This window comes from Spermophilus citellus, assembly GCF_964194105.1.
Source record: "Spermophilus citellus genome assembly, chromosome: 4".
NCBI classification, from domain to species: Eukaryota; Metazoa; Chordata; class Mammalia; order Rodentia; family Sciuridae; genus Spermophilus; species Spermophilus citellus.
The window spans coordinates 117,617,361-117,643,251 of record NC_138185.1 but is presented as its reverse complement, the minus strand read 5'-3'; the positions used below and the strand labels follow the sequence as shown (position 1 = coordinate 117,643,251).

Here is a 25,891-nt window from a genome sequence, read left to right as displayed (position 1 = left end):
GCTAATGCAAATCAGAATGTCTTGTTTTTCTACTTAACAACATTTCAGTATTTCTTAAATTATTTCTCCTTATTATTTTCTCAGATTTTTATTTTATTAGATATGAACTTTTACATTAAACTATAATATACAGACTGAAAAGAACAGAAGTCATAAGTGTACAGCTCAATGAATTATCTCAAAGTAAACACACCCATGAGAACTTGTTTTGAAAACAAGGCTCTCTTTCTCAAGGGCCATGTTTTGGACAGGAAATTTTAATGTAAACACAGCTGGAACTTAGTTAAAGTGCTGGTTTTATTCAGTAACTACCTACAATAGGGAAAGAGGTGGGCTCCACTGGGTTTGGGCAGAAGTGACTGGGTAAGTTTTACAGAAAGAAGAAAGAGTAAAGTGAGGACTTGAGTGGAGACAGGGAAGTGAAAAATTACGAAAAGTGGTTAAAGGGGTTGGTCCTCATGAAACACATCTGATTTACTAACTGGCACTTATTGGAATTCGGCTCCTACTGTCCCACAGAGACTGAGACACAGACACTATCTTCAGGTGTTGGTTGGAACAAATGGTAAATTTTTGGGGCAGCCTTCAGTTTTCTCAGTCAGGCACTTTAAAGGAAGATGGGGATTTCCTAGGGAGGAGGCCTTGGGTTGTTAGAAATATCAGTGTTTGTTCAAGTCTTTATAGGCTAAGGCTGAGGCCTAGTCAAGAAGAGGGCTCAGAGGAGTCTAGCTAGAGTTTGGTCAAAGAGAGAATCTTTGCAGTGCAACTGACCCACAGATTTCAGGACTGTCAAAATAATTCTGGGTCCACTTCTACTCAATGTCAGGACCCCCCAGTCTCCATTATGTTGAGCAAAAAAGTAGCCCAATGTATTTCCAAATGCCCCATCTCACAAAACCCACCATGCTAGATAATGCCTAAGGTTATCTCCCAGCTTTGAAATCCTATGTGATATCATCAACTATTTTGTCTCCATTTAAAAACACTGTCAAAGATACAGGCTGACAAGACAGTGTGCAGAAGTGTAAATAGTGGAGGACAAAGGAGATTGTGGTCTTTCCCCCTCTGGAAATCAACATGGAATACACAATCCCTTGCCTAAATCCCTTTGTACAGATTCCCAGGGAAGCCAAGCAAGCAAATGGTCAACCCCTAAAGCAGACCCTGATTCAAATCCTGATTCTGCCATTTAACTATATGCAACTTGGCCATTCTCAGCCTCAGAAGCTAATACCTACTACTAAATATATAATGTATCTAAGTCAGCCAGCACATAGTAATAGTCTAATACAGTGAAATCTCCTCCCAACGTGTATGGCCTAGTGCTACTTAAGTTCCCCTCCTGGCTTGAATTCCATTTTCCAGGACTCCAATAGGATTCTCTCAAGCTAAAAGTCAAGACCTACAAACAAAATTCTTCAGATAATTAAACTTTAGTAGAAGACTACTCAAACCACTCTGTAAATCAGTAATCATATCAATGTAACCATTTTTCTATAAAAAGTACAATTTTACACTCATTCCTATAGAGTTTTCAATATCACTTGTTGAAGCTTACCATGTGTCAGGCAGTTGGCTAAACCCAGATGAAACTAAAACTCGACTGAAGAAACTCACAAATTAGAGAAAGATCTCAAAGAACAACCCAAAAGCTAAATAAAATTTGTGACATAGAGCTAAGTTCTGCAACAGGGAAATGTAGGGCATGATGGTGGAAGGAAATGGACACTGGAGAAAAGAAAATTCTAAAAACAAAGAAAAGCCTATGCAAAGGGCTGAAAGCACTTAAGAATCTCTTGTTTTCAGAGAACTAAGAAAATCACAGGTGAGAAGTGGAAGATGAGCAAGGTAGGAAAGGAAGATCTGTTTCTGAGGATCCTTTTGTATCACCATACCCTTAGCTGCAAATTCAAAGACCAATTCAAGAAAAAATTAGTTTATTAAAACATATTGGGTGAGGGCTGGGGTTGTGGCTCAAAGGCAGAGCGCTCACCTAGCATATGCGAGGCCCTGGGTTCGATCCTCAGCACCATATAAAAATAAATAAAATAAAGGTGTTGTGTTCAACTATAACTAAAAATTAAATATTAAAAAAAACATATTTGGTGGGATGGCTACATATTTTATCCCCTGGTTTGAGAGAGAAAGGGGGGCATTTAAAATTATTCTGATAGGTGTATAGGAGACATTACATGGATGGAATCTTTCAATCTTTGTTCCCTGAGAATGCTATAGGGAACAGCATGGGGCATGGTAAGGCAGCCTTGCCAGTGTGGTGGTCATGGGTCATGCTGTGAAAACATTGCTGCCTGAGGAGCTGCAGCTCTAAGTCACCATTCTTTATAAATAAGAGAAAGCCCAGACTCTTGGGGTTAGACATGTGGTAGAAATGATAATCTATGAGAAAAAAATGTTTGTTTCCAGAATTGAGTTTGCCACAAAGGAATGAACTTGACTTCCTCTTTTGCCAAAGAGTAGCCAGGCCTCTGAATCCTGAAGATCTGGGCTTTCATTATCCCCAAGAGGTCTCAACCCCTTGAAATAGAAGCATAGAGGTTTTGGGTTTTTTAATAACTGCTACCTGCTTTGCTTGGCCAAATCCCTCCCCAACTGGGTAAAGGAGAACTTTAGTGATAGCTTCATCTGTTTTAATCCCTTTTTAGTCACATCCAGCTATCAAAACAGGGTAAATTTCAAAGATATGTATCTCTGATTGGAAGAGCTTACTACACCATGCTGCCAAGAGAAGGCAGACTGGAAATGTCAATTCCTGGGATACTATCTACCAACTTTGCCTTATCTTTTTATTTATATAAATCAAATCAAACACATCTAGAACCACTCCCCCACATCAAAGTTACCAAAAGCACCTATCAACATTTTCTAAGGGAAGGGGCTCCATCTAGTATTAAACTAAACAGCCTCACATGCTCTTTAAGGGTGCCTAGGCCTGTGTACTATTTGAAGGTGGGGATCTTCTCTGGAGGTTTAACCCTTCAGTGTCCAGCTGAGCCTAGAGAGGACTTCACTAACTTTTGCAAAGCCAAGGTCTTTGGTGGTTCCTGCTGGATGCACACAGGAAGCAATGCCCCCTGAGGGCAGCCACACCAGGCTTTTCAGCTTTGTGATCCAGACCCAAAGCCACACTCTTGGAATCTGCAGCAACCATCAGTTTCCATGTACTCCCTTTCTTCACATCTGTCCCCTGAGAGTGAATACAGGCATGGGGGGCGGGCAGGTAGAAAGAAGGGAAAGTAAGGTGAAGGAAGGATGGCAAACCCTCCCACTGCACTACTCCCATTCAATTTCTTCCAGGACCTCTCTACATCTTCAAGAGGCACCCTGCTTAGCTTTTGGAAAGAGAGTACTCCCCTGGACTTGACAGAGGAAACAGTTACAACTAAATATTCACTTGAAATTTACCCTGTTTTGATAGCTGGATGTGATTAAAAAGGGATTAAAACAGATGAAGCTATCACTAAAGTTCTCCTTTACCCAGTAGGGGAGCAATTTGGCCAAGCAAAGCAGGTAGCAGTTATACTTCAGGGGGTTGGGACCTCTTGGGGATAATGAAAGCCCAGATCTTCAGGACTCAGAGGCCTGGCTATTCTTGGCAAAAGAGAAAATCAAGTTCATTCCTTTGTGGCAAACTCAATTCTGGAAACGAACATTTTTTTTTTCCTCAATAGATTATCATTTCTACCACATGTCTTAACCCCAGGAGTTTGGGCTTTCTCTTTTTAATAAACAGGATTTTAAGCAGTGGATAGATTCATATTTGAGTTTCAGAATAGTCATCCTGGTTCACAGTATATTATCTTGTTTTCAAATTAAACGTTTTGTTTTGAGATTATTTTAGATTCACATGTAATTCTAAGACAAAAGACAAAGAGATCCTGTGGAGGCTTTACCTAGTTTCACCCATGGTAACATCTTGTAAAACTGCCCAGTATCACAAGTAGGATATTGATAATGATACAGTCAAAATGGACAACATTTCTATCATCACAAGGATCCCTCAGGTGGCTCTTTTAAAGCAATCCCCACTCTGGTCCTGCCCTTCTACTTCTTAACCCAAGCCAACCACTAATATGCCTCATATGTTTGATGTGGTGTGGCACTAGTTCTCCAAAAGTACGAGATTTTAAGAGAAACTTAGGCAAATGGGAGGAGATGAAATGAGACATAAAGGGAGAATACAGGAGAAAAGAAGAAACCTGGCCAGGTGGTGCATGCCTGTAATTCCCTCAACTCTGGAGGCTTAGGTAGGAGGAGGCCAGCTTGAGCAATGTAGAGAGACCCTGTCACAAAAAATTTTAACCCCGCCCCCACGGGGGGGGGTCAAGTAGCTCAATGGTAGAGAGCCCCTGTGTCCAACCCTCAGTATAAGAGAGAGAGAGAGAGAGAGAGAGAGAGAGAGAGAGAGAGAGAAAAGTCTTGCTGGGTGTCTACAGGTTTGCTGTGTGCTAGGTGCTGTTCCAGAAGCTAAGGATGCAAAAATAAGTCACAGTGTGGTAAAGCCACTTCAATGATGCATTCAATTCCAGGTATCACAAGCAAGTTCAGTTATGCCAAGTGTTAAGCATTAAGAAGGTGTGCACGCTGGGGGGTGGGTAAGAAAATGTGGGCGAGAACTCGCATTGGATGGGAACTAGGAATTTCTCTGAAGAGGTAACATTTTCCTCTTCAGGAAAATGGGAAAGAAAGCAAGAGAAAGAAGGAAGGAAGTGAGGCGAGAGAAGGACAGAGGCAGAGAAAGAGAGAAGGGGAGAGAAGGAGAGGGGGGTGGGGGAGAGAGGGAGGGGATAAAGTTGGGAAAATACTCTTAAAGAGAAGGAAAAGAAGGAGGGCTCGATGCGATCGGCACTCCGGCCTTCGGGCGTCGACTGCTAAGGTCTGCACAGGCCCGCCCCTGCCTTTCCCTCCCCTTGTCGCCCCTCCCTTCCCGAACCACCCCCAGGCCCAACCTGCGCGATCTCTGAAGCGTCCGGCTTTCCAAAGAAGCCATGTACCGGCTCCTGTCAGCCGTGACGCTGCAGGCTGCGACCCCCGGGGGCCGGGCCTGGGGCTGCGGGCGGCGTGGGGCCCACCAGCGGGCTGGGCTGCCGCCGCTCGGCAACGGCTGGGTCGGGGGGCTGGGGCTGGGGCTGGGGCTGGCGCTCGGGGTGAAGCTGGCGGGAGGGCTAAGAGGCGCCGCCCCCGCTCAACCCCCGGCGGCCCCCGACCCCGAGGCGTGGCCTCAGGCCGTGTCGCTGCTGGAGCAGTCCCTCGCCCCGCGGTCTCCGCAGACCCCGGCGTCACCCCACTCCCAGTGCTTTGCCAGAGCCATTGAGAGCAGCCGGGACCTGCTGCACAGAATCAAGGTGCGGCGACTGGGGAGGGGGGCGCTGGCGGCTGGGGTCCTTGCGCCCTAGCTCCAGTTCACCCCGAAATGGGGCCCCTTGGTGGTTGTATCTCCGGGCAGAACTGACCGCACCTTGGGCGGTGGGGTGCCGATTGTCGGCTTCCGAGAAAGACTTCCCGTTTCCCGACCGCTAGATCGCAGTCAGAAGCCCTTGGGGGTTGCCCAACTCCGGGCTGAGGTCACCGCCTGCTTGGGGGACCGCCCCTTCCCCCGCCAGGGTGCGGACTTGGCGCTCCGCTCGCGGTTACTTGCGGGGCAAGGCCAGAGCCCGGGTGGGCGGACCCGCTGGGTGGGCGGAACCCGCTGGGTGGGCGGGGCCCGCTGGAGTCTTGGGGTGTACAGGGTTATCCCGCCTGTCTTTGAACTGTCAGTTTTCCCCCCCTTTGCTTCTAGGACGAGGTGGGTGCACCGGGAATAGTGGTCGGAGTTTCTGTAGATGGAAAAGAAGTCTGGTCAGAAGGTGGGCTCAGAAAAGTGTTATTTAGCGACCTGTTTTGTACCAATTGGTGAATAAAATATTGACTGTAGAGTGGTTGGAGCGAATCCCATAAATTGTTTGCTATTCAGTTTAAATTAAGTGATACATATTGTCGAAATAACGTATACAGAATGAAGAATCAGGTTATTTTTATTTAAGTTTTTTGGTTGTATGTAGATGGACATAATATCTTTATTTTTTATTTATTTTTATGTGGTGCTAAGGATCAAACCCAATGCTCCACACATGAGAGGTGAGCGCTCTACCACTGAGCCACAACCCCAGTCCCTAGGTTGTTATTTTTAATCACAGCAAGACTTAAAATGTGACTAACAGGGCTGGGGGTGTAGCTCAGCAGTAGAGCACATGCTTAGGCTCTGGGTAATCCCCAACCAAAAGTGATATTTAAACTGTGACTACTAAAAAAATTGGAGACTTAAAAAATGGCTTGTTTCTAACCCCAGTCTTAGGACTGGATTTATTGGCTTGAAAAGGGTATATAGAACAATCCATTAAATATCCGCTATTGCATATTTGTAGATAGCCCTAATGGGTAGATAAAACACCAGAATTTCTGTATTTTTCTTTATAAATCCAGTCAACAATTTAATGAGTTTTCTATTCTGTAAAAGGCATTGTTCTGAATACTAGAGATAACACTATTCATTGTCCCTAATGAGTTTACAGTCTTACTCTATTATTCTTTTTGCTGCACAGAATATTAATTACATTTTCTAATAAAAAGCTGGATGGAAGCTTTGAGAGAAGCATTTCTATTTATTTTGTGACACTTTCATCAAAACATTATAAGGTAACTTCTCCAATGCACATAAATTGGTCCAGTAAGTCACCCTAGGTTTTTAGAAATCCTATTTTTTTTTAATTGAAGTTTCAGATAAGAGAGTAGTAGTTTTTGGAGAAGTTGGTGGGAGCAGTAGGGTTTTGAAAAATTATTTTTCTCCAAGTATAAGTATACTTTATATCAGTATACCTAATTTATGAAAATATTATAAATGCTAACCGTATGGGTGAGAGTTTTGTTTTTATGCAAATATTTTCAGAATACAGTTTAAAAACAGTTGTTGTACTTCTTTTCAGAATTCAGTTCTTTATATCTCTTTGAATTCCATGTATTCACCACGTGCAAAAGATGAAACCCAAACAAATTTTTTTGTAGAAGGAGATTTAAATTACTCCTACATAGTTTTTCTTATGGTTTGCAGCTCAATCAAATTGATAGTTGTATTTGCTTTTCAGGACATCTTTTCACATTCATTTTGATTGAATGACTATTTTAAGGACATCAGAAACTAAAAAATCAAAAATGATTATAATCTGAAGAATATTGATTTTTCTTTTTTCGTTATTTCTTTGGTACTGAGGATTGAACACAGGAGGTGTTTACCACTGAGCTACATTCTTAGTGCTTTTTATTTTTTGAGACAGGGTCCTGCTAAGTTGCCAAGGCTGGCCTCAAACTTGGGATCCTGCTACCTCCGCCTCTGGAGTTGCTAGGATTACAACCATGAGACCATGCTCAGCTATGGAAATATTTTCTTTAAAGAATGTAATTTATTTGAAATGTGTAATAATCAAATTGTTAGCATAAGCTAAGAAAAATTAGTATTTGAGTCAGATGAAAAATTATTATATACAGGGTACACTTTCAGTTTAGTTATAATGTTAAAAGTGTTAGGCTTATTTTTGTCAGTATTGCTAAAACTCATTCTTACATGTCCAGTTTTAAGTAACTAATAAAAGTGGATTATCTTTTTGTTTAGAAGAGTACCCAAGGTGTTTTAAGATAGTTCAGTTTCTGAAGACTTGTTTGGCCATGAAGCTTATTAATAGTAACTTTTTGCTTTTCTTTATCCAAAGGTTTAGGCTATGCCGATGTTGAGAACCGGGTGCCATGTAAACCGGAGACAGTTATGAGAATTGCCAGCATCAGCAAAAGCCTCACCATGGTTGCTCTTGCCAAATTGTGGGAAGCAGGGAAACTGGATCTTGATGTTCCAGTACAACATTATGTTCCTGAATTCCCAGAAAAAGAATATGAAGGTGAAAAGGTAGTGAAATTCACAGTTCAGTGTATTAATTGGCTTGTTAAATGGATTATGCTGGAATTTATATTTGAAATGTTTCATAGGACTCTTTGCTTTGATTTTAGTTACTGTTACTGGATTAAGGTGTGTGTGTGTGTGTGTGTGTGTGTGTGTGTGTGTGTGTGTGTTTAATTTGTATTTTTCTGATACTTGAGGTTCAGGATCTATATGTAACCTTTTTCCAGCAGGAGTTCAAAGTGGAAAATATTACTGAGGCATTCATTCCCAGACTGTTAACTTGTTATTGTACAGTTTAATATTGTAATTGAATTTTCATGTTTTTACAATTAGGTTTCTGTCACAACAAGATTGCTAATATCCCACTTAAGTGGAATTCGTCATTATGAAAAGGACATGAAAAAGGTGAAAGAAGAAAAGGCTTATAAAGCCTTGAAGATGATGAAAGGAACAATGGCATCTGATCAAGAAAAAGAATTGAAAGAAAAAGGAAGCAAAAGTAATGAAAAGAATGACTTTTCTAAAGCTAAATCAGAACAGGATAATGAATCCAAATGTCGGAAACATGGCAAGAAAAAAAATGATTTTGAACAAGGTGAATTATATTTGAAAGAAAAGTTCGAAAATTCAATTGAATCTCTAAAGTTATTTAAAAATGATCCTTTGTTCTTTAAACCTGGTGAGTATTCATTCCTTCTCTTAACAAAGTCATTATTATTAAAGTGTTAGATTTTCAGGAAATTCAAAATGTCTTTCATCCTGAGTACATTCAGTGGGCTGATGGTGGTTGTATGAACCAGTCCAGTGCCTCTGTTTTTCTGGGTTTTTAAAATTTGTTCTTTTTAGTTATACATGATAGTAGAATTGGAAAGACAGTGCCTCCCTTTTTGTTTGTACTTCCTAACAGAGGCCGGCATCCAGGCAGGTGATTATCTAGATTTAGCCTCATGGAAGGATTTGCAACCACTTAGAGGAGTCTCAGTATCAAGATGTTCATGGAGAATATTGGAATTATTGTTCCCCAAATATAACCTGGACCAAAGTAAAAAGGATAATGTGTGACTAATAGGAATATTTAAATTTAGTTAGAATTTAATGTTTAGTTAAAATTAAATTGCTGGGGGCTGGGGTTGTGGTTCAGTGGTAGAGCGCTTGCCTAGCATGTGTGAAGCACTGGGTTTGATTCCCCGCACTACATGTAAATAAATAAAATAAAGGTCCATTGACAGCTATTAAAAAAAAAAAAATTAAATTGCTTGGTCCGGTGTGCCTAGATTCTCAACATCTCAGGAGTCTGAGGAAGGGTGATCACAAGTTCAAGACCAACCTCAGCAACTTAGCAAGACACAGTCTCAAAGTTTAAAAACAAAGGTGGGGGGCAGGGCTGGGGTTGTGGCTCAGCTGTAGAGCACTAGCCTAGCATGTTCAGGGTGCTGGTTCTATCCTCAGCGCCATAGAAAAATAAAATAAAGGTATTGTATCCAACTGCAACTAAAACAAAATCATTATAAAAAAGGTGTGTGGGGGGCAGCGCTGGGCATGTAGCTCTGTGACAAAGTGCTCCCCAATTCAATCCCCAGTACTGGGAGAAAAAAATAAGGTTTCTACCCATTTTTATATGGATAATAAAATTTTAAGTTTCCAGAATACAAAGTAGTATAAAATTACATATATGAAATTATATATATGTACATGTATAATGTTTTAAAAATTCTACATATATAATGTATATTTAAATATGTATTTGAAATAGTTTTTATGCCTACATATATTTTATTAAATTGAGAATTTATACATCTATTTATCCACTGTTTACAATACTAGATGAATTGAGAACAAGAATAGTTGACTCAAGAAATCAAATTTGCTTTTTTTTCCCTTCCTATTTGGTTGTCAGTTTGAATGATTTTTTTATTTTGTTTTGAGGTAGGATTCATTTGTTTATTTCATTATCAGAGAAAGGAACAGATTCATTGAAATTTTAAATACATATACCGATCATCATTTTATTCTTGCATTATAGTGAGATGCAATAAGCGGGGCTATACAAAATTAACTGAATTTGTTGATATGCTAAAGTAAAATATTACAATTTTAAAGGTATGCCTATTTTCAGTGGGAAAATATTTTACATATTTTTTAATAATAATTAAGTATTTTCTGTTTTTTCCCCTCTTGCAATGATGTCTCAAGGTAGTCAGTTTTTGTACTCAACTTTTGGCTATACCCTACTGGCAGCCATAGTAGAAAGAGCTTCAGGATATAAATATTTGGACTATATGCAGAAAATATTCCATGACTTGGATATGCTGACAACTGTGCAGGAAGAAAATGAGCCAGTGATTTACAATAGAGCAAGGTAAACAAATACCTTCTGGTGTGTCTAGCTATATATTGCATTTTAACACTGTGTTACCAATTAAAAGTCAAATTTTCTTTGTTTCCATTCCAAAATCAATTTGCCACATTTTGAGAGCTTTTCTGCATGTCTGTTTTCCATTTATACAGTGAGGAAAATAAAACATGTTTGTAAAGTGCCCCAAGACACTTAGATAAAATATAGCAATAATAATGTAAGTGCATGAATAAGTAAACCAAAATTTCACCCATCATGTGCATTTGTAATTTGCTCTTTTAATCACCCCTTTTATTATGTTTATCTAATGATTTGTTTGTTTTCCTTTTATTATGTTTTATTTTAACATTTATTTTGAGATAATTTTGTACATACAGAAAAATTGAAAGAATAGTACAAAGAATTCACATATACATACCCTTCACCCAGTTTCCCCATATGTTATCATTTTACCACATTTGCATTATCTATTTGTGTTATTTTTTTTCTAGACCACTTGGAATAAGTTGCAGACATGGCATGTCGTTACCTATAAATATTTAAATGTGTATTTCTTAAGAACAAGGGAATTCAAGAAATTGATTTAGACTTTTTGCCAATTGTTCTACTAGTGTTCTTTATAGCAAAAAAGAAAAGTTTTTATTTCTGGTCCAGGGATCAGTACAGAATCCCACATTGCATCTAGTTGTCATGTCTTTCAGAAGTCACATGATGTTGGTTTATCCCATTTTTGGTGATTGTGTTTTAATGACTTTGTTGAGTAGTGCCTGTCACATTTCTCCCTTGTGAAGTTGCTGGTTTTTCCTTTGTTTAATTAACAAGTATATTTTGAGGAGATACTATGTAAAATTCCTAGTTCTCATCAAACTTTCTACTTATTTTAACATCCATTCATGATTATTGTCTGGATCAGTTATGACAATAATGGTTGCCAGTGGTGACTTTCTAATTCCATTATCATCTCAATATTTGTTAGTTAGCATTACCTTGTGGGAAAGTACTTCCCTTCTTATTTATTCATTCATTTATGAACTTATTTATTCATACCAATATGCTCTCATGGATTAATAGTCAATGAGTTGTAATCTGTCACTGATATTATTTAATATCTGGGTTTTGAAATATTAAGTATATAAAATATTAACAAAACTATTTGTAAGGGTAAATAACTATTAGGTTGTCCATGTGTATATATTTTTAATCAGGAGTTTTATGTTTGAGTTTGTATGTGTTAATAAATGACCATGTTAAAATGCTCTTCTGATTTGGATTATGTAGATCCTTGCTACCTGCCATCAGTGAGAGTAATTAAGACTTTTAGTGTACTATAAAAATAGTAAGTGCTACCTAACTAAAATAATGGAACATTTTAAATATATTTAGGTTTAAAGTCCTTTTTTTTATAATTAGGCATCCTTAGGCACCTTTAAATTATAAGGATTAAGATCTAAAATGTTTAAGCCATAGTTCCTCCAAGTTTTATTTTACATCTTTTAAAAATAAAATATCAAGTTGGAATTACTTATGTAAATTTGAAATTTAAAATCCTAGGCAAATTGCTTAGCAGGTTTTAATGTAATTTATGGAGAAACTTCATAACACTGACTTTGATGTATTAACTGGAATCCTTAGGAAGGAAAAATGTTACGATTTTGGGTAATTTCATATTTGACCATTTACCATTATGACAGAAAAGGGTTTGGTCAGAGCTCTTTAGCCTTTAATATTTTAAAATTTAGCTTATGCTTTGTTTTATTCTGTTGAGAACTGGCACACTTCAAAACCATTCATAAAAATATTTGAATTTTTAAATTATTTAATTAAATTATAAAAAAGTTTATATTAGAGGAAAAATTTGAAGCACTTCAGAAAATTTAAAAAGGTAAATTGAACATAGTGTAGCAAATTCAATAAAGATTTATTTCTACCTTTTAAAGTTATTTGAAATTTTATTATTAGAGGAAAAATATTTGAAATACAAAACTTGGTAACTTTCTAAAAAATTAGAATGAATGAAAGGACAATTATATCAAATGTTAGAAAAATGTAAATCAAAAGTTTATAATATGACTGGTTGGATTATCTCATGATTATTTATAGTTAGAATTAGCCAATGTGCTAATAAGCACTATGTTCTTTACTGTTTTTTTTTTTCCTTTCAACTCCTTTTTCAAACTGTATGATAGTTTGCAAACTAGACCTTATGGCCAGTATGAGTTGGGAAATCAGTTTAGTGGGTTGGTATCAGTATATCTGTCTTTCATAAAACAAAGTAGAATAGAAAATAATTATAAAATGTGTTGCATGTATCAAGGGTAAATATAAACTTTTAGGGCGAAGACTTGTGGTATAGGAAAAAGTCACTAAAATACAATGGCTTGAAGAAAATAAAAGTTTAACACTCTCATGCATCATTCCTGAGGTGAGAGTTCAGATTGGCAAACAGAGCTGCTCTACACAACCTTTTAAGAACCCAGATGCTAGGCTGAGTGCAGTGACACACCCTGTAATCCCAGCAGTTCTGGAGGCTGAGTCAGAAAGATCACATGTTCAAAGCCAGTCTCAGCAACTTAGTGAAGCGCTAAGCAACTTAGTAAGACCCTGTCTCTAAATAAAATATTTTAAAAGGTCTGGGATGTGGTTCAGTACATCGCTGGATTCAATCCCCAGTTCAAAAAAAAAAACAAAAAAAACAAAAAAAAAAAAAACCATGCACTTCTATCTTACTGCTTTCATACAGGTGGTGGTGTCCCCATCTATATAATACAAACTAGATCCCAGATCCCTAGAAAAAGCAAGAGAGTGAAGAAGCAGTGTACTTAATGCCTGAACATCCAGACTTGGCATGTGCCACACTTCACCTCTGTTCACTTTCTGTTGGCAGAAAGTTAACCTAATGGTCAAACTTAGTGACAGCTGTAATTCTATTACTAAGGATGGAAAGAAGAATCAATCAATGTGGTGAATAACCAGCCATCTGTGCCACTGTATTATTCTATAAAACTTCTGTTTCAGATAGGTTACACATTCACGTGCATGTGTGTTCATGTTTGTGTGTTCATTTAGTCAGAATGAGACATGTACTCCTTACTGTGGGTTAAGGTTAAAAAAAAAGACTTTGAAAGTCCTTCAGTAAAATATATCAAACTAAAATTTTATCTTAATTATTACTAGTAACTTATAAAAGAGGCATTGGCAGAAAATTTTGAGACTGATTACTAATATGCATTTTACTGTTGTGATGTTTTCTGTTATCTGATTTGTTACAAAGATTGCACATTTAATAAATCAACTATTAATTTTACTTAGTATATTCCATTAGTATATGTTTTCCAAGTGGCTTAATGGTACTTTCTAAAGAAGCAGAAAAAATAGCAGCATTTTTTGGAGTTGTTTAAGCTTTATATCCAATCTCTACCTTTGTTTTGTTCAATCTTCTATTGTATTTAGCAAAATTATCATTTTAAATGAACAGTTTAAATATGGATTAAATGTGCATTTCAAATCAGTCTATGACCTGAAGGAGATTTGGGAAACCCAGAAAGGAAACCCAGATTAGTAACAAGCAGTGAATTTAATTTTTTTTTTTTTTAAGTTCGGTAGTTCTTGACCACTTGAGACTCTGCATCTGTGTTTAAAATAGTGCCACCTGATTACTATTTTTAGGTCTAGCATTATATTCTTCTGGAAAACATAAGAAAAAGGGACAATTACCAGAGGTTGTCAGTTGAATCTAAAAAAGATTCTCTATTAAAGATGGTGTAGCTGCATGAAGTTATGTTGATTTACACCTAAAGATTTGAAAATGAGTGCCTAGGTCTTTATGGTAGGACATTGTGTGTCCTAATTAAGCCTCATTCTAAATTGAAATTAAGGCTGTATGAATCTGCAGACTGCAGAACAGCTGTCATTTGCTATTTCCTGATGAGTAACTTGCAAAAATCAAAATATGGCCTATGATGGTGAGTTAATGTCATTTTAGCTCTTATTCATTGAAAAAAAGGCAGTGGCTTTCCATTTCTGGTGAGGAAGGTTCCTGTCAACTCTGAGGCTGATTTGTTTGTTTTTTGGATTTTTGATGGGACCTAGTAGTTCTAAAGTGGTAGTTGATTCATTTTAGTTAAATGTGCTTGTGAAATAAAATAGGTCACTAAAAAAAGAAGGAAGTTTCTTAAAAAAAATGTTCTATTTGCTGTGTTTTTATCTTATTAGATACAGTATCAATTTGGGTCTCTAAAACTCTCTGATTCTTTTTTTTGTAATAGTTATTTTTAAGGAGTTTAAAAGATAATAGCTTTTAGGAGGAGTTTTTGGTACATATCTGAAAAAATACCCAACGGGGGGAACCCTTAAAGTAAAATATAGTAACTGGATATGTTTCTATTCATTTGTTTTATTGTACCATTTTGTACAAAATGAAATGTTTGCAGGTTTTTTTGGTGTTTTTTTTTTGTTTTGTTTTTGTTTTTGTTTTTTTTTTTTTTTTTTTTTTTTGGTCTACTGACTTCTTGGGCATAGAGTTAATTCTCTCCAAAGTAAATATCTTCTTTATCAATTCTCTTTATGTATATGTGTATGTTTAAAATAATGCCACCTGATGTCCATTACCTGTTTAAAGTATTTTCCCAGAATCTTACATTATTTAAGTGTCTAGGGCCAGAATTTTAACTATAGCCATAGGCCACACTTACCTGTAAGGTAGGCGAGGGAATTTATTTTTATCTGGGTACATTATTGTCCTATATAAAATTAAGGCTTCTTTAAATGGAAGAGTTGGACCATAGATTGATTTGTATACCTATATTGATTTGTATAGCAAATATACTCTGTATAGGCAAATTAAATAGATGATAAGCAAACATCCCCAACGGAGTAGAGTGAATGTTCTTGCCACTGAAAGACACTCAGTTAATTGATAGGGAACTTCTTAGTCAATGCCTTAGCTTATTAACCTTGTAGAATATTTTCTGTGTTTGGCACAATGCTTGCAACAAAAATCTCTAATTTTGTGCTAGAGATATAGCTAATGATAGTCCTTGTCTGGTATGCACAAGAGCCTGGGTTTGATCCCCAGTACTGCAAAAAAAAAAAAAAAAAAATCTCCGGTTTTATAATTTGATGGACTAAAACCAAATAAATGAGTGTTTTCTAAAGTGTTTGCTGCATTTTAAAAGTTTAGATTTATCTTCTATTAATTTATCCTTATTTTCTATTTATTTTCTGGTGTCTTCCAGAATTAAGCATTATTCCTTCTCAGGCTCCTTTTGTTCCTTTTGCTGACAGATTCTTCACTAGTAGGTTCAATTTAATTATTAATGTTAAATGTTAAAATGGAATTGTTTTTTGTAATGTGCATTTATGTTGTGAGGTTTTTAGTTTTTTTGTGGTTCTAGGGGATGAACCCAGGGCCTTGTGTATGCTAGACAAGTACTCTCCCACTAAATTATTCCTAGACCCTTATAATACACTTTTTTTTTTAAGAGAGAGAGAGAGAGGGGGAGAGAGAGAGAGAGAGAGAGAGAGAGAGAGAATTTTTAATATTTATTTTTTAGTTCTCGGCGGACACAACATCTTTGTTGGTATGTGGTGCTGAGGATCGAACCCGGGCCGCACGCATGCCAGGCGAGCTCGCTACCGCTTGAGCCACATCCCCAGCCCCTATAATACACTTTTTTATTTATTTATTTTTTAGTTATACGTGGGCACAGTATTTTTATTTTATTTATTTATTTTTATGTGGTGCTGAGGATCGAACCCAGGGTCTCACACGTGAGAGGCAAGCGCTCTACCGCTGAGCCACAGCCCCAGCCCTTATAATACACATTTTAAACTCTTGGTTTTAAAATTTCTTATTAACAATAAAAAAATGATATAAAATTGCTTTTAAAGGTATTTAAGAAGCATAAAAGTATTTTAAAAGTATTTTAAAATAAATTTAATAAAAGTATTTTAAATTTCTAAATTTGTAGATGTAGATTTCTGTGGTTATATAATGTACTTATGCAAAATCTGGAAATTCCTAAATAAGTAGGAAGAGGCTTTTTGTCATTTGACATCACTGCATCAGTTATTTATTTACAAAGATGTCCCAGAAATTTACCCAAGAATTTTGAGTAACTTATTCCATCCTTTTAAGCCAAAATTCCCTAGGAATTTGAAATAGTAATGTTTGTCATTCATCTGAACAAAATTATTTTCGTGAAAAATTACTAATTTGTTTTCTGTCAAAGGAACCAAGAGATTGAAGTCTATATCTAGTGTATAGTCTAGAATTCTCTGAATTTTTATATTTTAAGAGGAATGACTGAGGAGTCCTCATTTCAACCTTAATATAAGTGGTTTGAAATGTTTTACTTTTAAAAATAAATTACAGAAAATTGATTTTTAGCCAAAATATTGGTATTTCTGGTTTATAGGCTTTGAGTTCACTCTAAGATATATATCAGTGAGAAAATATATTTCTGTTATATAACTTCTTTAATATTTTATTTTACTCAATTGACTGGCATTATAAATGTAATCAGAGTTGAGGCTGAAAGTAATAAGAGCCTAAAACATGGAAATGACCATAGGAATTGAAAAAAAGAGAGAAGGATAAAAGGATTTAACATCTTATTTGAAAATAAGAAATATGAAAAAGGTTTGCAAGAGATTTTCATTTTAGACGTGTGAATTTTGAGAAGTCCACCTATCCAATCAGTGGTTCTCAAAGAGCATATTGAGATTTTTTGTGGACTTTTTTTTTTTTTTAATAGTTAGACACATATCCGTGGCCATCCCTTTCCTAACTGCCAGTCCTACTTCACCCAGTTTATAATGTGAACTTTTAGGGAACATAGAAGAATCTTGAAAGAAGAAGGAGTCATTTTTCAAACTTTATATGCCTACAACCCTTCCAAAGTTATAAATTTTGAAGGAAGGGTATAATTTTGGGAAGGAGAAGCCCCATAGGTGGCACTGATAAACATCATTCCTACCCTTCTCCCAAACCAAATTGGGGAATTATTAATATTAGTAGACTATCCAGCTGTCAATTTGGAGCAGAGGTTGTGGTACAGATGCATATTTGTAGTTTTCTCTGCAGAAAAGAAGACCTTATATAATTGGACAAACTGGTTACTGAAAGGGCAGAGAATCTTAGGGTACAGAGCACCCAGAGAGCAGAATGAACTGAGAGGAATGCCAGGAAGTATGGGTCAGTGGTGCTACAGGAGATAAGTTAAATGAGGATTGAAAAAAGAAATGAGAAGATGCGTGATGATCTATTAGACAGCTGTTTATCAGTATAATTTTAAGGGGTTGAAGAATGAATAGAGAGGATGCGTACATGGAAAGAACAGGTGTGGACTATTTCATGTTATTCAGCAGTAAAGGAAGAGAGAGAGAAAACTGGCAGCTGGAAGCTGTGGGAAGATATTTTTCTTCCTTGGAGGAAACTTAGGCATTTTGTGATCAAAAGTGAAAGAGTCAAAAGTTCTTGGTGTGGCACAGAAAGGCCTTTGTGATCTGTCCTTTGTCCCATGTCTGCTCCTCCAGCATTACCTCTTGTCACTTATCCTCAAAAGTTTCCTTCCTTAGCCAAACTGAACCACCATGCTCTTAGTGATGCTCATGCTTATTAGTACTGAGGATTCCCCAGATCCATCTTTGAGTCATTTCACAACCTATTACTCAGAAAACCAGCAGAATGGACTTCATCTGGGCATTAGAAATGCACAATTTATAAACCTGCAAACCAGCAGAATGGACTTCATCTGGGAGTTAGAAATGCACAATTTGTAAACCTGCTGAAGCAGAATCTGCATTGTAACAAAATTTCCAAGATGACTCAAGGGCTTTGAAATTTAAAAATTGTCCAATAAGCCTGTTAGCCCCTAGAGCTCAGCCACTCTGTATGCTTTTACTTATCTCTCCTGTGCATTGCCAGGTGTCATTAAGTATCTGGCCAATGACGACAATGTTTTGATTTTATCAATATGCTTAATGAGCACTGACTATATGTCAGGTACTGTTCAAGGTAGGAGAATCACCAATGAACATGGTAGATAAGTTTCTACCCTTATGAAACTTACCTAACATGGGAAGAGATAGACAAATGTGTTAAGAAGTTAAGAATTTCAGATATTGATATAAAAAAATAACATGGGCTGGGTACGGTGTTGCATGCCATAATCCCAGCAACTCGGTGAGGTTGAGGTAGGAGGATTACAAGTTCAACATCAGCTTCCACAACTTAGAAAGTCCTCATATCAAAAAATAAAAAGGGCTGGGGATATATCTCAGTGGTATACACCCCTGGTTTCAATCTCCAGTACCAAAAATAAATGGGGCGATGGGATATAAACTTTATATCCTATATAGGGGATCTATTTAAAATACATTAGTTTTAGGCCATGCCTGTTGAGACAAGAATGCTGAGGAAAGCTAGCTTGCCTATTTTTGCAAATACAGAAATAAGTCTGGCATAAAAGAACAAGGCAAGATGTTATCAGTGATGAGATCTAAGAGGTAAGCAGATGCTAAATCATGTTGGGCAATGAGTTTCAATGCTGTAGACCCACTGCCCCTTAATTTAACAAATATTTCACAACACTACTTCAATATCCTGCAATGAAAGTCATAGCTAATATAATTCACACAAGTGCTTGTTCCGCACTATAAAGAATAAATAGAATGAGTGGGATTTATAATAAATAATAAATATTTTCAGAATGTTAAAGTTTACTCCTAGCAACAATTTAGAACATAATAAAGTTACATGAAATTTAATACATAAAAGCGTTGTGAATGTGAACTGCAATGCAGACTGATAAAGATGAAATTATTGGTGTTTCAATTGTGTCCTTGGTGACCAACTCTGGGTAAAGTTTTGAGTAAAATAAAGTCTTTGATTTTCATAGTAGTTACATTAAAGAAAAATTAATGGTAGAATAAAAGTGCAAAAAGTACTTTGTGTTTAAATATAACAAGGAGAAGGTTCTAGGCTCAGCTAGTTATAAATATATTCTTTATTTACAGAATCTCCGATGGCATAGTTGAAGGTCTTACAGGATATGCAAGAACACATCATTTTTATTTATTTATTTATTTTAGTTTTAGGTGGACAAAATATCTTTTTTTTTTTTTTAAAGAGAGAGAGAGAGAGGAGAGAGAGAGAGAGAGAGAGAGAGAGAATTTTTTTTTTAATATTTATTTTTTAGTTCTCGGCGGACACAACATCTTTGTTGGTATGTGGTGCTGAGGATCGAACCCGGGCCGCACGCATGCCAGGCGAGCGCGCTACCGCTTGAGCCATATCCCCAGCCCTGGACAAAATATCTTTATTTTATTTTTATGTGGTGCTGAGAATCGAACCCAGTGCCTCATGCACGCTAGGTGAGCGTGCTACCACTTGAGCCACAACCCCAGCCCAAACACATCATTTTTTGTGTGGGTCTTCTCTATACATCACAGGACATTTAGGATCTTGCAGCTCTATCCACTAACTGCCATTAAGATCTCTCTAGTAATTGTAACAGCTAAAATAATGCCTCCAAAAAATTTCCTTAGGAACTTGGTACCACTGTTGAGGATCACTGAGTGTGTTATGTGCCATGGTAAGAAGTTTGGATTTTATTCCTAATGCATTGTAACTACTGAAGGGTTTCAAATGGATGAGAGAGAGGTGGGGGGAGTATAATCTCTAGCTTCTGACTGGACAATGAACTTCAAGTAGAGAAAATAACCTAAGAAATATAACTGATAGGGCAAGATTGTAGAGGCAAAACAAGGCAAAGATTCAGGTAAAGAATTACTTTTAAAAACAATAGGAAAATGTCTTAAGTGACTGGAAAGTAGAAAGAATGGATGGTGATATAAATACACTTGGAGGTGACGGTAAGAACTTCTGGATTACTTTGGATGGTTCCAGTCTTATCAATAAAAAAAACTATATGGTGATCTGCTGACTGGGACCAAAGTTGGGGTAGAGGATTGTGAGTGGAAGAATTGGGGATAGGTTATATGAAGTATATACCCAGGGAATAACCAGGAAAATAATGAAAAAGGATTTAATAACAGCAGTGAAGTCCCTTAGCAAAAGTATAAAATTATGTCCATTTTGTTATATGGGATTTTTATATAGCCTCTCTTGGCAAATGGGTAACAAAGAAGGGTGTACTTAGGATTGGTAGATTGGTGTGATGCAAGGTTAGAAGAATGAAGAACCAAAGGTGCAAGTGATACCATAGCTAAAATAATTAAAATGGCTGATGGTATAGTGCAGGCTAGAACAGAAAAGGCAGGTAAAATCAGTAGGGACTAAAACACATGAGAAAATAAGGAAGAAGCAAGGAAAATAGATGGAGGTTCACTTGAAGAGCTGGATTGGAAGTCATAAAAGAAGATATTTCTGAATTCGAGATGTTAGAAGTAAAACAATTCAAAGTGATAATAAGATTTAAGCTGAACAGTGCTCATGAATAGTAGAGCTAAAATGAAGTTGCATACCATTAGAAGTGAGGCAGTCAACAAACCCAAAATCTAAGAAAGGATCCTCATGGGTAAAGTTTAATTTTTTGTTCAGTTATTTTGTGATTTCATTTCACTTGCCTAATATTTATGGTACAGTTTCCTCATACTGGAATATAAATCTAATAAAGTCAGATGCTTTGCTTCTTAATTCTTTATTCCAGCATCAAAATATTACCTGGCACATAGTAAATAAGTGCTTCTGTCAATAATTGTTAAATGCATGAATAAATAACAACTACCATTTCTTTAATAAGCACCTTCCAGAAATATGCAAAGTACCTTAGACACATATTCCAAACTCTACAAAGCAGGTTTTTTAAGCCCCCTTTTTCAAAGGATACTGAAGCAGAAAGGTAGCATAGAATGGGAATGGCAGATTGCCTGGGTTTGAATCCAACTTTGCAGTTTACAAGCTGTGTGACTTTGTCATCTGTGAAGTAGTAATTTATAACAGAATGTACCTTCTAACACTGTTGTAAGAATAAATTAGTTCATTTTTATATACTTGTTAGAACAATGACTAGCATATAGTAAGAACTATATGAATATTTGTTAATCAAATAAAATAAACATGGCTAGTAAAGGTGAGAGTTGATATTCAGACCAATGTTTGCTAACTCTAGTCTTTCCCACTACACCAAGAAATTACCATGTCACATTGTTATCATGATATTTCTGGGTAATTTTTATTCAGGAAATCTGTTCATTCAAATAGCAACCTTAATTCCACACATCCCAATGTTCATACTTTTACTAATGAAATTCACTTGTGTCACATCATTCAGTATTAAGCCCAAGAACTAGGAATATCTACCAAACGGTAAGTATTGCTCCATGTGCTTAGGGAAAATGTGTTCTGCAATATTAATCAGTATATTTTTGCAAGTATTAAAAGCCTAACATACTTAGCATGGGCAAACCAAACCAATTAAAAAAAAACCCACTTTCTGTGCCTTAATTTACAAGGTAATTAGATTACCATACCCAGTTATTGGTGTGTCATTAGTATCTGACTCACACTAAAAATTAGTGGTTAGTTTGCAGCTTAATATACAATCATACATTGAAATACAATCTGTCTCAATGAATTTTCTTATTCATTATCCTGTGTTAAGTCAATAATGGATTATTAAATTTTTAATGACCCTTCTTATTTCATTTTAGATTTTATGTTTACAATAAAAAGAGACGTCTTATCAACACCCCTTACGTGGATAACTCCTATAAGTGGGCTGGTGGTGGATTTCTGTCTACAGTGGGTGACCTTCTGAAATTTGGGAATGCAATGCTGTATGGTTACCAAGTCGGGCTGTTTAAGAACTCAAATGAAAATCTTTTACCTGGCTACCTCAAACCAGAAACAATGGTTATGATTTGGACACCAGTACCTAACACAGAAATGTCTTGGGATAAAGAGGGTAAATATGCAATGGCATGGGGTGTTGTAGAAACAAAACAAACATATGGTTCTTGTAGGAAGCAACGGCATTATGCTTCACATACTGGAGGTGCAGTGGGAGCCAGTAGTGTCCTGCTAGTCCTTCCTGAAGAACTGAATACAGAAGTTATAAATAACAAAGTCCCCCCAAGGGGAATAATTGTTTCTATCATATGTAACATGCAGTCTGTTGGCCTCAATAGCACTGCTTTAAAGATTGCCCTGGAATTTGATAAAGACAGATCAGAGTGATACCTTAACATCACAGGTGCAAAATAACCTGTTCTTTTTTAATCATTAAAATTCCAAAATATGAGATTTTTATGAATAAATTTGTAATAGACTTCAATGGAATGCAGAAAATTATGTACTTGTAATTGCTTAATTTTGTAACTGTCTTTTATTATAGAATTTGTTCTTTATACTCAGGGAAGTAACTATAGTTTCTACTTTTTGAAAAAAGTGTTGACTGTTGAAATAAAATATTCTGATAAAAGATGTACTTTTTGAATGTGTAATGAGGAAATCTCATTCAGCAGGAGCTTCTGTGTATTGACCTTTTAATATGACAGCTGAAACAAGATTATGAGAAATTGTATATTAGTTATCTATTACAGCTTAAAAGAGCAAACATTTATCATCTCACAGTTTCTGAGGCTCGGGAATTGAGAAGTAATATTGTTGGGTGGGTATTTTGCAGTCTCCAACAATGTTGCAGACAAGGTATTATAGTTTTTCTCAAGGGTTCTCTGACACTAGAGGAAATGCTTCCATGAGTCACCCCTATGGCTGATAAGTGAGATAAGGTCTCTGTTTGTCACCACAAGGACCTCTCTGTAGGGCTGCTTGAGAATCTTAATGTCATGGCAGTTGGCTTCCCCCTAGCAAATGACAGAGCACACATGAGCAAATGTAAGCACATCAGGCTAAATTCAATATATTTTAGAAGTCATACTATCACACTTGCCAAATTTCCTAGGTCACATGGGACCCAATATAATGTGAAGAGACTACATGAAGTATAAAGTTCATGAGGTAGAGATCATTGGCAGTCAGCTTGAATGCTGGCTGCCACAGTCCAATGTCTTGTCTCTATTGATTTATGTCCTTCCCACATGCAAAATAAACTTAACTCCCAAGTCCTCCAGAAGTTTCATCCCATTGTAGCAGCAGCACAAAGCCCAACATCTTATCTAAATCGGGTCTAAGTGTGAATAAGTCTCCTTGGCAGTAATTCTGGATAGTTCCTTAAGTATAGTAATTCAAGTATATAGTTCCTTTTCATATTAAGACCTGTGAACTAAGACAAGTTATTTGCTCCCCACAGGTACACTATACAACAGATGTAGAGTTACTGTTGTAGTCCCTCCTATTCAAAAAGTTTTGAGAGGGTGTCCATGGCAATCCCAAAATCCTCTGGCAACTAACTTGGCAGCTCCTTGATTATTACTTAAGGCTTGGCTTTTGACTGTTTTCTAGGCTCTTGGTTCAGATGTTATTCTTCATTCATGTAAGGTAGCATGTGTTTCCAGCTGAGTGCTTTTTCTCAGCCTGTTTCCTGCTTCTTAAAGTTAGGAGGGCCAAAGGTCTCTTTATCTGCCCTTTCAATCTAATTAGCAGTGTTTCTGACAATATAATATTTTTTAAATGTGAGAGTATCCTGCTAATTTTACTGCAGTTTATGCCAGTAGACAAAATCTACACCCAAGTGCCCTTCAAAATAAGCCTCTAATTTGGAATTAACCTGAGATCATGTTTTCCTGGAAGTGTCCTAGATTTTATCTTTGCCTTGAAGCCATTTCTTAATTTTTAGCATCATCTGTCATCTGAAGATAGAACTTAAAAAACTATTTATTCCTTTTTATTTGTTTATTTCCTTTATCTCATCTCTTGTACCTTGGTATAAGTAGCAAGAACTCAGGAGGCACATTCAGCACTGAGTCTGGAAATCCCCTTTAGGTCACCCAGCTCATGAGGCACTATTCTATTTTGTGTTACTGCAAGCAATAGTGTTGCTACACTTTCTGCTGCTACACAACCAGAATTCCCTTTCCTCTAATATGTAATAAGATTTTCATTACTTTCCTTAAGTCCACATCTATAGCATCCTCAAAAGCTATCACAGTTTCTTCAAGGCTCTTCATGTTTTCACTAACACTATCTTTAAAGTCCTTCCAGTTTCCATCCACTGCTTTGTTCCAGATTCTTGTTGTGTGTGTGTGTGTGTGTGTACAGTTCAGATAAAATGCATAGTTAATGCCATAAGACTCATCCTTTAAAGCATACAGTGGTTTTTAGTACATTCACAAGATTACCACTATCCAGAATGTTTTCACCCAGAAAAGAAACTGTTTCTATGAGCATTTGCTCCCCATTCCTCTCTTCTTCCAATACCTAGTAACCAGCAACTTAGTATGTCTTTGTGGTTTTTGATTATGGATGATTTGTATACGTACAGTATGTGGTCTTTTGTGTCCAAACTTTTTCATTTGGTATAGTGTAAATTAGCTATTGCTGCATGAAAAAAAATACCCCCAAACTTAATATCCTCTTACAGTCTCTGTGTTTTAGAAGTTCAAATCAGCTTAGCTGGACGGTCCTAGCTGTCTCCTATAAGGTTGCAGACAAAATGTCCACAGGGGCTTCAGTCAACCGAAGCCTTGACTAAGGCTGGAACATCTGACTGTAAAGTGGCTCGCTCACATGGCTTTGGGCCAGAGGCCTCTCTTACTGGGTTTTAGCAAGAGTATCAGTTGCTCACCACTTGGGCTTCTCCATAGCTCGTCTTAACTGTACTATGGCTTCCCCTAAAGTAACTGGAGAGAGAACCAGGCAAAAGCCACAGTGTTTTTATAATCTAGGCTTGGAACTAATCTTATTCAAAGATCAACACTGACTTACTGTGGGAGAGGACTGTACAAAGGCATGAACACCAGAAGTTGCAAATCACTCGGAGCCATCTGGGAATGGCTCCTCGGATGACTTATTATAGTGTTGTTGACATTGGAATATTTTGCTGTCACAGCATAGATGATGTATCCTAGAGGCTACCACTGTGCCACTAAATTCAGGAAAACTCAAAAAGAAGTCAAAGTTCTGTACACTCTAATAAATATTTTTCACAAGTTCTGAGCCCTAAGTCCATCTCATCACTCACCTCCTTATTGAAGTAAATATAGTTCTGGGTTGGTTTAAGTGTAAATAGAGTGTCTCACTGTAACAGACCCATTTCATCTCCTTATTTCTCCTGATGTCTGTCTGGTATTACTGTTTGTCAAATTTCCCAATCCATGCCCTCTTTGAAAAACATAAAAGATCTCACCTTCTCTTAAAGCTATTTTAAAATTTAAATATGCATTAAATATTGTCACTAAAAATCAAAATAACTAATTTTTAAAAGGTTTCTGATATTAATGATATAGCTTTTTATCATATTAATGATATAGCTTTTTTGAGCCTTTAAATACATATAGTAGTTGCCTTTAAAATTTTTTAGAATTCTTGTTGAAACTCTAAGAGATATGAATCTTCTCAGAAAATGAGCCAGTATACAAACATCAGAAGTTCACAGACCCCAAATTTAGAATTTCTCTTAGATATTTTTGCCACAATTACTTATATTCTTAATGATGTTAGATTT

At 36.7% G+C, this 25,891-nt stretch overlaps 1 protein-coding gene across 3 annotated transcripts; it reads left to right on the top strand.

Annotated features, from left to right (window-relative positions):
* The first annotated feature begins 4,935 nt into the window (after positions 1 to 4,935).
* On the top strand, positions 4,936 to 22,747 carry LACTB (lactamase beta). Of its 3 annotated transcripts, none has more exons than XR_014021555.1 (6): positions 4,936 to 5,363; positions 5,798 to 5,864; positions 7,761 to 7,951; positions 8,279 to 8,624; positions 10,143 to 10,304; positions 21,978 to 22,115. XR_014021555.1 is itself a non-coding variant. In XM_081290644.1 (6 exons), exons 1-6 carry the CDS (start codon positions 5,007 to 5,009, stop codon positions 22,501 to 22,503), a joined length of 1,653 nt encoding a protein of 550 aa, XP_081146770.1. In that variant the 5' UTR covers positions 4,936 to 5,006; the 3' UTR covers positions 22,504 to 22,747. The 3 variants fall into 3 exon arrangements, 2 of the variants coding, with proteins under 2 accessions (XP_081146770.1, XP_081146771.1); XM_081290644.1 differs by having other exon boundaries at positions 10,139 to 10,304; positions 21,978 to 22,747; XM_081290645.1 differs by lacking the exon at positions 10,143 to 10,304 and having other exon boundaries at positions 21,978 to 22,222.
* The last annotated feature ends 3,144 nt before the right edge of the window (positions 22,748 to 25,891 follow it).

Coding starts and splice junctions, on each gene's coding strand:
- LACTB (XM_081290644.1), top strand. CDS start 5,007: ATGTACCGGCTCCTGTCAGCCGTGACGCTGCAGGCTGCGACCCCCGGG. Junction 5,865..7,760: donor AAAAGAAGTCTGGTCAGAAG/GTGGGCTCAGAA, acceptor CTTTATCCAAAG/GTTTAGGCTATGCCGATGTT. Junction 7,952..8,278: donor AAGAATATGAAGGTGAAAAG/GTAGTGAAATTC, acceptor TTTTACAATTAG/GTTTCTGTCACAACAAGATT.